Source organism: Asparagus officinalis, chromosome 10 (genome assembly GCF_001876935.1).
Source record: "Asparagus officinalis chromosome 10, Aspof.V1, whole genome shotgun sequence".
NCBI lineage: Eukaryota > Viridiplantae > Streptophyta > Magnoliopsida > Asparagales > Asparagaceae > Asparagus > Asparagus officinalis.
Window position 1 is genome coordinate 9,051,629 of NC_033803.1, and position 13,074 is coordinate 9,064,702.

General features: G+C 37.8%; 1 protein-coding gene across 1 annotated transcript; it reads left to right on the plus strand.

Moving 5' to 3' along the window:
* Positions 5,086-6,502, plus strand: LOC109826186 (polygalacturonase inhibitor-like). Its single transcript, XM_020393181.1, has one exon. It carries the CDS (start codon positions 5,328-5,330, stop codon positions 6,384-6,386), a length of 1,059 nt encoding a protein of 352 aa, XP_020248770.1. The 5' UTR covers positions 5,086-5,327; the 3' UTR covers positions 6,387-6,502.

The window sequence follows — 13,074 nt, forward strand, 5'->3', positions numbered from 1 at the left end:
ACTGAAATGAAGCTTGGCAGCTAGAATTGTGACTTTAAAAGACTCAAAACCTACTCGACGAAAAAAGAACCTTGGAAGATAACAACCAGTGATGTTTCTATTTGCTATGTATATTACTAATGTGTGACTTATGAGTATAAACTCTAATTATGTTGACATTTCATATTTATATAGTTCATGCTTCTTTTGTTCATTTATTAACAAACATTAATTATTTGCATTACTTCTACTACTTCATTAGGGCTGGAACCAAATCAAATCATAACGAATAGTGCCTTCATTATCATGGTGTTTTCATCTCCTGTTACTTTGTAAGCTTATTATAATTACTGTTGTTACGAACCTTTTTTTATATTATTATTTAATAAATAAATACTCATTTAAAATTACCATACACCAGCAACATTTATTCATTGAAAACTAAACAAGTAATGAAAACAATCCTTTTAAAATACAAATTTCATTCAGTCAATAAAAAGATAAATATCATATTATAACAAATTGGTTCCAACCACAAAAGAAGATAAGTCACCCAAACATGAAAACGATCCAATTTACTATTAAATTACTCCAATTACAAGATCTTCTACAAAACAGGAACAACTCCACCTCACAAAGGGTACCAATATTTGAGATCAATTGTAGCGCTGTTTTGGCTTAAATTTTTTTCACATGCAAGCATATACATCTATTTTTTCTGATTTAATACATAAAAGAAAAGTTAGTATAATATACCCATCTTAACTGCATTATGCTTTAAATTATTAATATTTTATATAAAGTCAAGGCAAAGAGCTTCTTTTTCCCTTTTTCTACTACAATCCTACATTGATTACACGAAAATGCAAATGAAGGCAACAACATCCTACATTAAACAATTCAATTCGATATATTGGCTATCAAACATTCATTGAGGAAGCCTTTGATGCCTAAACAAATAAACAAAACTTGCAACAATATACAATAAATCCATAAAATCAATTGTTTCACGTCAAAGGCCACTATAAAGAACAAAATAATATAAAACAAAACAAAGAAAAAACAAAGACAAAACAAAATAAAAGTTCATTTTTATCATGGATGATCGACAACATATTACCTAAATGGCATGTCATAACATTTTAGTGAAATTAGAGCAAGATATGATTGTGGTTTCTATTAAAAGAGAAAAAAAATTAAATTACCAGGTAGCCATAGGGAAATAAGAATACAACATTTGAATAAATCAAAATTAATGATTTACCATTAACATATAGAACAAATTATGAATTCTGCATAATAAAAACTGCTAAAAAACTAGACAACAAAAATCACCACATATTTCAAAATATAGAATAACTTTGATAGATTTTTCTACAAAAAAATCTAACCGAAATTTCAAGGAAAATTTTATATTATGCATAAATAATCTAGTGATAACAACGTTAGCCCTAATTTCGATATCCATGTACCAGAATGCAATTATTTAATGTAGAAGACTCGCATTTGCATGTCTTCGTGTTTAGCAAAATTAACGATCAGACAAAACTATTATAAATAATTATTATCAGACAAAACTATTATATGCAATAAAGGCTAAAAAAAGATAGTATCTTTCTAGTTTAGCAAAAATAAACAAAACTATTATCAAACTAAAATAAATAATTACTCATAAATAACAAACAAACTCAAAATTTCACATGAGACAGATAATAGGCTAAAAGATCAGACCTTTGTAACAAATAATACACGACCTATCTTTTATCTTCGAGATCTATCACATGAAAGATGAAAAATGATAAAAGTGAGAGCATTAAAGAATGAAATTATCAATCTTTAAAGGTTAAATCTATATATAGATCTATATATATGCAATAAAGGCTAAAAAAGTTAGTATCTTTCTAGTTTAGGAAAAATAAACAAAACTATAATCAAACAAAAATAAATCTTTACTCACAAATAACAAACAAACTAAAAAAACCACATGAGACGGGTAGTAGGCTAAAAAGATCAGACCTTGGAGACAAAACTCTGACGCTGCACGACCAACCTTCTATCTTCGAGATCTATCACATGAAAGATGAAAGATGATAAAAGTGATAGCATTAAAGAATGAAATTATCAATCTTTACAGTTCAAATCAACAAATCTTAAAAAAAAACTTTACCTAAAACCGTCAACGATGACGACCTTTGAAGGTGGAATCGATGACGAGATTCGATGGAGGAGTCGACTACGAGCTTCGAAGGAGAAGTTGACGACGAGCTTGAGGTGAGTTGTGAACGATAAGTATATGGAGAAGCATGAAAATCCAAGCCCTAATCTTCAATTGGAGTTGGTTTTGAAGGAGGAGGGAAAGAAAGAGGAGAGAGGATTCGATCGTTCAGATCTGAAGGAGGCGGCGTGCAGATGAAAATGAGAATGCCCTAGCCCTAAAACCCCACTCTTTGATATTTATAGGTATATAATGGGTATTATTTGTAAAACAAAATTTACATAATAAACATTTGTAATAAGTCATAGAAAAAACCAAGCCATGACCCCACAGTTTGATAGAGATTCATCACCTTAATTTCCAATGGAAAAAAAATCATCTTAATTTCCAAAGTGTAAAACCCCATATTTTTGTTAGAAGTATATATAAATTATTGATGATAAATAATTCTATTATGGTAAATGACTTGAGGTCATGGATATACCGGATAACAAGTTATTAGAGATATATGAGTGTATTTATATTGAGTTTTGTGCATTTGGTTTTGGCAAATTAGCAAAACATGCATGAATCTACAAAAGGTCTATTTAGTTGACTCATGAGTCGACCAATGAGTCTACTTACAAGCTTATTTTTAGTTTTTCTTTTAGTTTACAAATCTGTTCGGTTTTGTTTCGGGTTTGACCGTATTATATAAGCTCTCCTACCCTGAAAACACCTCTCATCTTCATCAGACCTCAGAGAAAATGCTAGCCCCCTCTCTCCCCTCAAACCCTAGGTTCATGTTTGGTGATTTTTGGGGAAACTTTCGGAGGATTTGCAGCGGGTTTTGGCGCGGTCGAAGGGGATCGATCTTTTGCGGATCCAGGAGTTGCTTAGCACATCTTAGGTGAGTAACATCTCGCCCAGCCCTACTCCCATTTTATTCAGATTTTATAAAAGTTTTATTTCGGTTTTATTTAGCCTAACTCGTTATTTTTGTGTATAAAAGTAGATCTTTATGGTATATGATGCGGAAATAAAATTTTCAGTTTATAAAAAGCTCACCAACGATTTTTAATACAGAGATCTAGATCTGAAACCACTTTAATAAGAGATTAAAGTTTCGTTTTATTATCTTTAAATGTTTAAATCATGTGTATACATGTTTCGGATTTTTGGTGATGATTTTACATATTAAAATATCATTTTAAACTGCTTAATATATGTTAGAACATGTATTTTTATGCTTGGAAGGTAATGATGTTGCAAATAATCACTATATACGAAGTTGGAAAATATTGGTCTGCTCAGTCGACCTGTTTGTCGACTTATCAGTCGACTTATGAGTCGACTGATGAGTCAACTGACGAGAAATTTTACAGCTTTTCTTCTCTTCTATTTGTCAGGTCGACCAATGAGTCGACCGATGATCCCAGTCGACTCATGAGTCGACTGATTAGGAAAATTCTAGTTTTCCTCGGTTTGGATCTGTTTGGATTGTTTCTGTTTAACCAAAATTGTTTGGACATGTTTACTGCTATGGCTTGTTTCTATGTGAACGAGAAGTCGCCTCGAATATCTGATATTAGAAATTTATGTTTATTTTGTATCTCTATAGGTGAGATGACTTACGGTTATGTTTATTTTGTATCTTTATAGGTAAGATGACTTACAGACACGAGTTTAGTTTTGCACACCGAGACACGTGTGAAATTTGTGTATATGCATCTTTTCATATATTGCATTTAGTCCATGTGTTGGGCAATTATTATGTGTAGTCCATGTGTTGGGCATTTATCACATTCAGTCCATGTGTTGGATATTCATTTTTCAGTCCATGTGTTGGGTAATTTTCATATGTAGTCCATGTGTTGGACATCCACTACTTCTAGTTTTGGTCCATGCGTTGGACACCTGTTTATACCTTGAGTATGACACTTATACTTACATAGGCTGGACAGATACTTATGTGGGTTGTGACATGACCTAGTATTTAAGTTCTGATATGAGGTTGTCTTCTTTTATCATTATTCATGTATTAAATTTTTGGTTTGGTATTTAGGGATTTATAATTTGAGATACAAGGTATATACATGAGGATTTGCTTGTTTGGATTATTTCGCTTGACGTACCTATGCTCGTGTTGTAATTTCCTAAATACTAAAATCCTCTCATACATAGGTATTTACAATTTGAGCTACATCGTATATACATGAGGGTTTCCTTGTTTGGATTATTTTGCTCGACGTACTTATGCTCATGTTGTAATTACCTTCCCTCCCCCTTTCAGGTAACGAGCCAGGAGCTCGGAGAGTCGCAGGTTTATGGCGACGCACTTTAGCTTCATCCGTTTATTATAGTTATATTTTTCTTTTGAGCTCCACTGTAGAATTTTGTTAGACATTAGAGAGTTTATTCTAGAAGTTGTAAAGGTTGTGTTTCTTATTTCCTTTTATTCAGACATTTGTATTTGAGACTTGTTGAGAAGTTCCAGTTTATTCATTTTAGACACTGTCTTGTACTTCAGTATGTTAGATGATGAAATATTAATTTGATCTCTATTATTTCATCAGTTGGCTCTTGTATTATCTTTAATTTCTTTTGTACCTACACCTGTTATTGACTCTACTAGAGAGATAGTAATTGTGATGGTGAAACATGTTATTACACGGTGTGGTGCCTTGTCATAGGAGGGGATTTCCTCCTATGACGTCTCTAAAATCACATGATTGAGCGACATTGTGGATGATCCGCTCCGTTGAACTTGATCTGCATATTCTAAAACCCCAACACACCAAGTTTGGGGTGAACTCGTCGTCGTTTGACCCTTATATATAGTAACGTAGCATTAGTTTGAAGAATGTGATTTAATTAGAGCTATCCATCTTATTGACAGTGTACACTGTATCCGTGCTAGAGCAGATGCCGGTCTCGCCTACGCCCCAAAATATTCTAGCGGTCCCCGGTTGGACTTCTTCTCCCTTCCAAACAGGCGGCTGAAGGCCGCGTCCGTCCCCGAGTTAGAAAGACCAATATGAATTCAAGTACCGAGAGCTACTACTTTTCAGCAATTCCCCTCCCTGCCGAATTATTAAAATAGTGGCATAAATTTGTCTTAAAGCATAAACTCCCCACAAACAAAGAAACAACCATGTCTCGATTCTTCGTCTTGGCCCTCGTCCTCATCCTCACCGCAGCACTCTCCTCCGCCTGCAACCAACAGGACCTAACCGCCCTCCTCGCCATCAAGAGCTCCTTCCCTCCGAACTCCTTGCCCAATTCATGGACAGCCTCAATCGACTGCTGCGCTTGGGACTACATCGAATGCGACGACACAACCGGCCGAGTCATCACTCTCTCAATCTCCGACAACAAGTACATCAAAGGCTCAATCCCTTCATCAGTCACCAAACTCTCCGCTCTCCAGACCCTTAGCTTCAGCAACCTCCCGGGTCTCTCGGGCTCCATCCCAACCTTCATCGCTCAACTCCCCACTCTCAGTTCCATCCAGTTCAGCCAACTCCCTGGACTCACCGGCCAAATCCCATCCCAGCTCTCCAAGTTAACTGGCCTCCAGTTCTTTACTATATACAAGACCAAACTCTCTGGCCCTATTCCTTCTTTTCTTTCTGCCTTCACTGGCCTCAAAGAGCTTGAAATCGCTGGAAACAGCTTTGTCGGTACAATACCGTCATCGATAGGAAATCTTGTTAACCTGACTTCAATTGATTTGTCAAGCAACCAACTTACAGGAGCCATACCAGATTCTCTCTTCAGCAAACTTAGAGGATCGTTGGCGGACCTTGATCTTTCTGGTAATACACTGAAAGGTCCGATCCCTAAATCCTTCGCAAATATTGATTTCACTAACATCAATCTGGGGAGTAATCAGCTCGATGGCGATGCTTCGTTTTTGTTCGGCGAGTCAAAGACGGTGAACCAGATAATACTGTCGAAAAATAAGTTCGCGTTCGATTTAACTAATGTGAAGTATTCCCAGAATCTGCAGTATTTGGATATGAGCCATAATAAAATTTTTGGGAGTATATCGAACGAGATCACAAACTTGACGAATCTTGGATACTTGGATGTGAGTTATAATGAATTGTGCGGGAGGATTCCAAGCGGGGGTAGTTTTCGTCAGTTTGATGCGATGTTCTTCGCCAATAATAAGTGTCTCTGTGGAGCGCCGCTGCCTCCGTGCAAGTAAACGCAAATTGGGTTTTAGTGAATAAGTTGCGCGTCCTGATAATTTCTCTGAAGTGTATTGATGAATAGGAGAAAATTGCTGGTTACCCAATAATGATATATGCTATGGTTTGAAATTATTTTATATAGTGGACCTTGTTATACTATGGTTTGAAATTATTTTATATATTAGACCTTGTTATACTCGTCAGCAAACTTGAAATGAATAGAATAAATAGTGTTTTGAAACAAATTCAGAGTTGTATGTAATGAAATATACTATGAGATTAGAAGTTTGAGAGAGAGAGAGAGAGAGAGAGAGAGAGATGAGAGAAGGAGAACCAAAAGAGATAAGAAAGGCCTCTATTTTGTTTCTCTTCAGAGCCTTGTTTAATTAATTTTGTTATATCAACAACATGTTATCATGAATGAATACAATTAAAATCTCACATAACCCGATACAATCATGTACATTACTTGTTGCCAAATCTTGCTATATTCAGCCATGATCATCGTGGTTAATTGATTTCATTGTTGTCATCTTTCTTGTTTAACAGCTTCTTCTAAACCTGTATCAGGTATTAGGTGTATCTCTAATATGCCCCCACAAGACAAATGGCGATTCGAGAACATTGAGCTCGCAACGTAACATTGTGAAGCGCTGGTGGGAGAGATGTTCAATATGCGTATTGGCACACTAATCATGAGTAGAAATGTAGGAAACAAGTTGTTTGGCAGCCACACGCTCACGGACTATGTGAAAATCGAATTCATTCTGTTTTGTGCGAGCATGGAAGACTGGATGAGATACGTACTGCTAACATTATCACACCATACAAACGACCTCTTCTAAATGACCATGGAGAAATGAATTTGAGACATCCAATTGCCCCATGAGCCAACCTGAACTAACGGTGATGGATAGAAGGGGGCGACTAGTGACCACTGGACTGAAGGTGTCGAAATAATTAATCAATATCGGGTTGTTGTCGAAATCCCTTAGCCACAAGCCGTGCCTCCTGCTACACAAACGAATCATCTGCTTGTAGTTTGATCTTGAAGATCCACTATAGCCCTCAATGTTCATATGCGGTTGATGAAGAACTAATGTCAAAGAGACATTGTGCAAAAGAGTGTCAAACTCTAATGCCATCACAGTGCGCCCATCCAGATCTTTGGACACTTGTGTAAAGCATCTAGAATCATGAGGAATACTCACAATGAGAGCTTCTGGCATGAGGTGGGTGCTGATAAGTGCTCAGGGTATAGTGGTCCTTATGATGGGTACCATGGCTGCATATCTATTAGACAATAATCAAGTACAGAGAACCAACGATGAGCTGGGAGATGCTTCTTCTAAGGCTGATGTAGGAATCACGTCGGTTGATGTTTCAAAGGTAGTCAGGGTTGTCGGAAATTTCTCTATGTTAAGGGTGGCTAGAGAAGTGCGACGCCTCGGTTTCACATATGGCTACAGTCCAAGGTGAACCCAAAGATGCAAAACCTGTCATGCACTCTCAACTGTGCATAAACAAATTTCACTGTCACAATTGTTGGATTTTTTGGTCAAAACCGCTTTCCAAAATAAGTTTTCAAACAATATATATATATATATATATATATATATATTAACTACAAGTACTTTTCATAAATGCTTAGTAGCCTAGTGGAAAGTTTATGTTTTGGTGTTTCAAAAGATCCCTTGTTCGAGGCTTACCAACGGCAAGCCGAAAAGTATTTTATTTGTATTAATCCCTCATAAGTTCTAGTGGGTCGTGGCCCGTGGGCCGTGGGCCATGGGCTGTGGACAACTAATGAGCTGGGGATCGGGGCTAATCGGGCTGAGGCGCTAAGTGGCGCTTTGTTAGGCGCACTTTGCACTTCGCCTCCTATCGATGAGGTTTGTCTGTCATACAAGTTTAGTTTGTTTGACGATGTTCGCTCGTTCGACGATGTTCATCTGTCATACGAGGTTCGCCCGTTTGACGACGTTCGTTTATCAAACGAGGTTTGTCTCATTTGCTGAGACATGACCCTCGTGTTTCGTAGCAACGCGTCCATTGATTGTCTCGTATTCAGTAGTTACAGCATGTAGCAGTTATAACAGCAATTAGAGCAATTTAATGTATTAATGTTATAATCTTAATTGCCATTAAGAATTATAATAGTCACATTAATTGCTAGTGACTCTTGAGCTGGCCTTAGAGGCCTATAAATAGTGCCCTTGGGCAGCTCTTGGTTGTAGCTGAAAACTCTCTCGCGAGCGTAGAATACGAACGTCGGTATACACACGCGAGCTTGGAAAACGAACGTTGGATCGACATTGTTGTTGCTGTTGTTGTGCTGTTGCTGCAGAAATTATGCTCGCAGGAACCCTAAAACCAAAAGGTTTTGAACCGAAAGGTTCTGAGATCGAGGAGATCTTTTGCCTTGACCGAAAGGTCTCCTAGATCAAGGAGATCTTGATAGTACTGGGTTGGTGCACACTGTACTGCTATTTCTGGAAGTAGTTTGGTATTGGGATCCTTACACCGGAGTAGGCTAAATATTACTTTAAGCACAGCGTTTCACAAACGCACAACACTTAATTGAAAAAGTTTAAAATAACAGCACATCATCATTCACTGTTTAATTCCAGATTTAACCATAATTTCTAACAATCTTAAAGCAATATTTCAGATCTACTAATGGATCCTACGAGGACTCTTGGAGTGGACAGTCTCAAGTTAGAAAACTTCGATGGATCTAACTTTAATGCATGGCGTCGAAAAATGATTTTTGGGATGCAACTCCTAAAAATCTACTATGTCGTTTTTGAGGAGAAACCTGACTTTGAAAAAGACTCAGAGTCTAAAGTCTCTTGAGATAAAGATGATCATTTTTGTTGGAGTTATCTCCTTAACTGCCTGGCTGATCATCTAGCAGATGCTTACACCAACAAGCCCTCTACAAAGGAAATATGGAATGCTCTTGAGGAGCAATACAAGGATGAGAAGAAGTTTTTCAAGTCTCATCTCATTGACAAGTTTCTTGACTTCAAATTTGAATATGACACTGAGGTTTTGCCTCAAGTCAAAGAGCTCGAAAAGCTTGTTATGAAGCTGAAGGATAAAAAGATCAGTCTTTGTCACACCTTCATTTCTGGTGCAATTGTTAACAAGCTTCCTCCATCTTGGATGTCATTCTCCATAGACATTCGAAGAAGGAAAAGACATGTGACTTTATCTGATTTGAAGAGGTTCATTCGGATCGAGGACGAGATTCGGACTCACACGAAGAATGAGCTCCTTGCTAAACAGAAAGCGTCTGCTAACATGGTGGCTACTAACTCTGAGAAGGGTATCAGTTCTTCTTCTAAGAAAAAAAAGTCTTTTAACAAAAAGAAGAACCATAATCCGAAGAACCTGAATGTTCAGAAGAAAGATTTCAAGAAGAGCGGCAAATGCTTCAATTGTGGGAAGCAAGGGTATTTTGCAATCAACTTGACAATTGTGTGGCTATGCTCTTTCAGGTGACAACTCCCAGCAAAGTCTCTGGTTGGTGGTTAAATACAGGTGCTACTTGTCATGTCTGCTCCAACAGAGATTTGTTCTCTTCCTATATTGCTGCCAAAGAGAACATATCAATGACTGATCATTCTGTGGTTTTTGTTCTTGGAACTGGGACTGTGGTACTGACTCTTTCTTCAGGGAAGACTCTCACATTGAAGGATATGAAACATGTTTCCTCGATTGTCAAAAATTTAGTCTCTGGAAGCCTGTTGTGTGATGCAGATATGAGGCTGGATTTCCAAAGAGGAAAGACTGTATTATCTTTTAAGAAAATATATTTTGGTAATGCATATCGTATTGATGGCATGTATAAGATCAGTACTATTGTACCCAACTCAGTTGTAAATGAAGTATCCTCTTCTGCTTACTCCTTTGTATTATGGCATAATAGGCTAGGACATGTAAATTATAGAAAACTGTCTAGCATGGAGAAGTTAGGATTACTTCCGAAATGTGAGGGTAATAAACCTGACAAGTGCGAAGTCTGTACGCAAGCAAAGCTAACAAGGAAGCCATTTCCAAGTGTCACAAGGAGCACCAACCTATTAGATCCGATTCACTCAGATACTTGTGATTTCAAGAGCTTTGTCACTCGAGTCGGCATGAAGTACGCGGCATGAAGTACTTCATCATCTTCATTAATGACCACTCTCGTTTCTGCCACGTCTACCTGCTGAAATCTAAAGATGAAGCCTTCAGCAAGTTGGTCGAGTTTCGGACTCGAGTGGAGAAGCAGCTTGGACTTCAGGTGAAAAGACTCAGGAGTGACAGAGGAGGGGAGTATCGATTTAAGGAGTCGAAGGCATACTTCAAGGAGCATGGAATCATTGTTGAAACTACTGCTCCGTATTCTCCACAATCTAATAGAATTATAGAAAGGAAGAATCGCACATTGACCGAGATGGTGAATTCAATGCTAATCACATCTGGTCTACCTACATGGTATTGAGGAGAGGCTTTGCTGATGGCAAACTGGATTTTGAACAGAGTACCATATTCCAAAACTGATAGTACTCCTCGGAGAGGCTTTGCTGATGGCAAACTGGATTTTGAACAGAGTACCATATTCCAAAACTGATAGTACTCCTCATCAGTTATGGTTGGGATATCCAGATCCTTTGGATAGTCTCAAAGTGTGGGAGTGTCTCGCATATGTTCGAGTTCCATATATCATAAGGCCTAAGCTCGGACCAAAGGCAAACAGATATATGTTTCTTAACTTTGCTGAAGATAGTGATGTTTGCAGGTTCCTTGATCTTGGAACTAACTCCATCATTGAAGCTCGTGATGTAGAAGTCTTTGAGGATAATTTTAACAAAGATAAAGGATTATTGCTCAAAGATATAGCAGAGAATGCTAGTACGTCAGACGCACCAAAGGAGCCAGTTTCATGAGAATTTGAAAGTATCAGTGATGAAGGAGTTACTGAACCATCTTCTAAGTGTGTCAGGAGACAGAAAGATATTGGAGATGACTTCATCACCTATAATGTGGAAGGAGACCCACAGACTTTTCAAGAAGCAATACAGTCAATAGACGTTTTTCTGTGGAAAGAAGCTATAGATGATGAGATGGATTCATTGATCCAAAATCATACTTGGGAGCTAGTGGATGTACCTGAAGGTGCAAGGTCTATCAGTTGCAAGTGGATCTTCAAGAAGAAACTTCGTCTTGATGGTATTATTAAGAAGTACAAAGCAAGACTGGTGGCGAAAGGATTCTCTCAGAGAGAATGAATAGATTTCTTTGACATCTATGCACCAGTTTGTAGGATCACTACCATCAGAGTGTTTATCACATGGGCGGCGATAAAAAGGTTCGTCATACATCAGATGAATGTGAAGACTGTATTTCTCAATGGAGACCTCACAGAAGAGATCTACATGGAGAAACCAGAAGCACTTGATGCTCCAGCTAGTAAAGTTTGTAAACTTATTAAGTCTCTATATGGACTTAAGCAGGCACCGAAACTCTAGCATGAGAAGTTCGATGGGGTTGTTCGCAACAATGGGTATCAAGTCAGTGAGTCTGACAAGTGCCTATACATCAAGGTCGCTGAAGAGAAGGTAGTGGTTATCTGCCTCTATGTGGATGATATGCTCATCTTCAGGAGTGATTTGGAGATAGTAACATCTACTAAGAAATTCTATCAGCTCAGTTCAGCATGAAGGACCTTGGAACTGCGGACGTGATTCTCAGAATCAAAATCATATACTCAGAAGAGGGTATTGGATTGTCCCAATCTCATTATGTCGAGAGAATGCTAAGGATGTATGGCTACTACGACCTACCAGAACTGTCAGTGTCGTATGATTACAATAAGAACCTTCGACCGAACACTGGAAGACCAGTAGAGCAGCTAAAGTACTCAAAGAAAATTGGAAGTCTTATGTACGCGATAAGCTGCACAAGGCCAAATATAGCACTCACTGTAGGAATGCTTAGTAGGTTTACAAGTAATCCTGGAAAGCTTCACTGGCATGCTATCCAGAGATTGATGAGATACTTAAAAGAAACTATAGGTCTGGGCCTATTCTACACTGGATATCCAGATGTAATTGAAGGCTATTCAGATGCGAGCTGGTGCTCAGAACCAGATGAGTACAGATCTACTAGAGGTTTTGTCTTCACCATGGACGGAGCTGCTATCTCGTGGAAATCTAAGAAGCAAACTATGTTTGCACAGTCATCGATGGAATCTAAGTTATTCGCACTCTATGTTGTAGGAGATGAAGTTGAGTGGCTCAGTTGTATTCTCCGAAACCTTCCATTGATAGAATTACAAGGTGTAATTACAATCTATTGTGATAATCAGGCAACGGGTCCTGTGGCAGCAAACTCATTGTTCAATGGAAAGAAGCGGACCATTCGTCTGAAGCATGGCTACTTGAGAGAACTCATTTGCCAATGAGTCATCACGGTGATTGACGTTCGATCTTCAGAGAATGTGGCTGATCCTCTGACTAAAGGTCTGAAAAAGGACATAGTCGAAAGGACGTCTGCTGCAATGGGTCTCAAAGTTTTGTGAGTCTTACAAATACTTACCATGTCCATCCAATTATTAGTTCAAAGCTTATGCTACTAATAATAAAAGATAACTGGTTCAAAAGTCAAGTAAAATTTGTAAAGTTTGGTGAGTCTTATAAATACTTACCATTT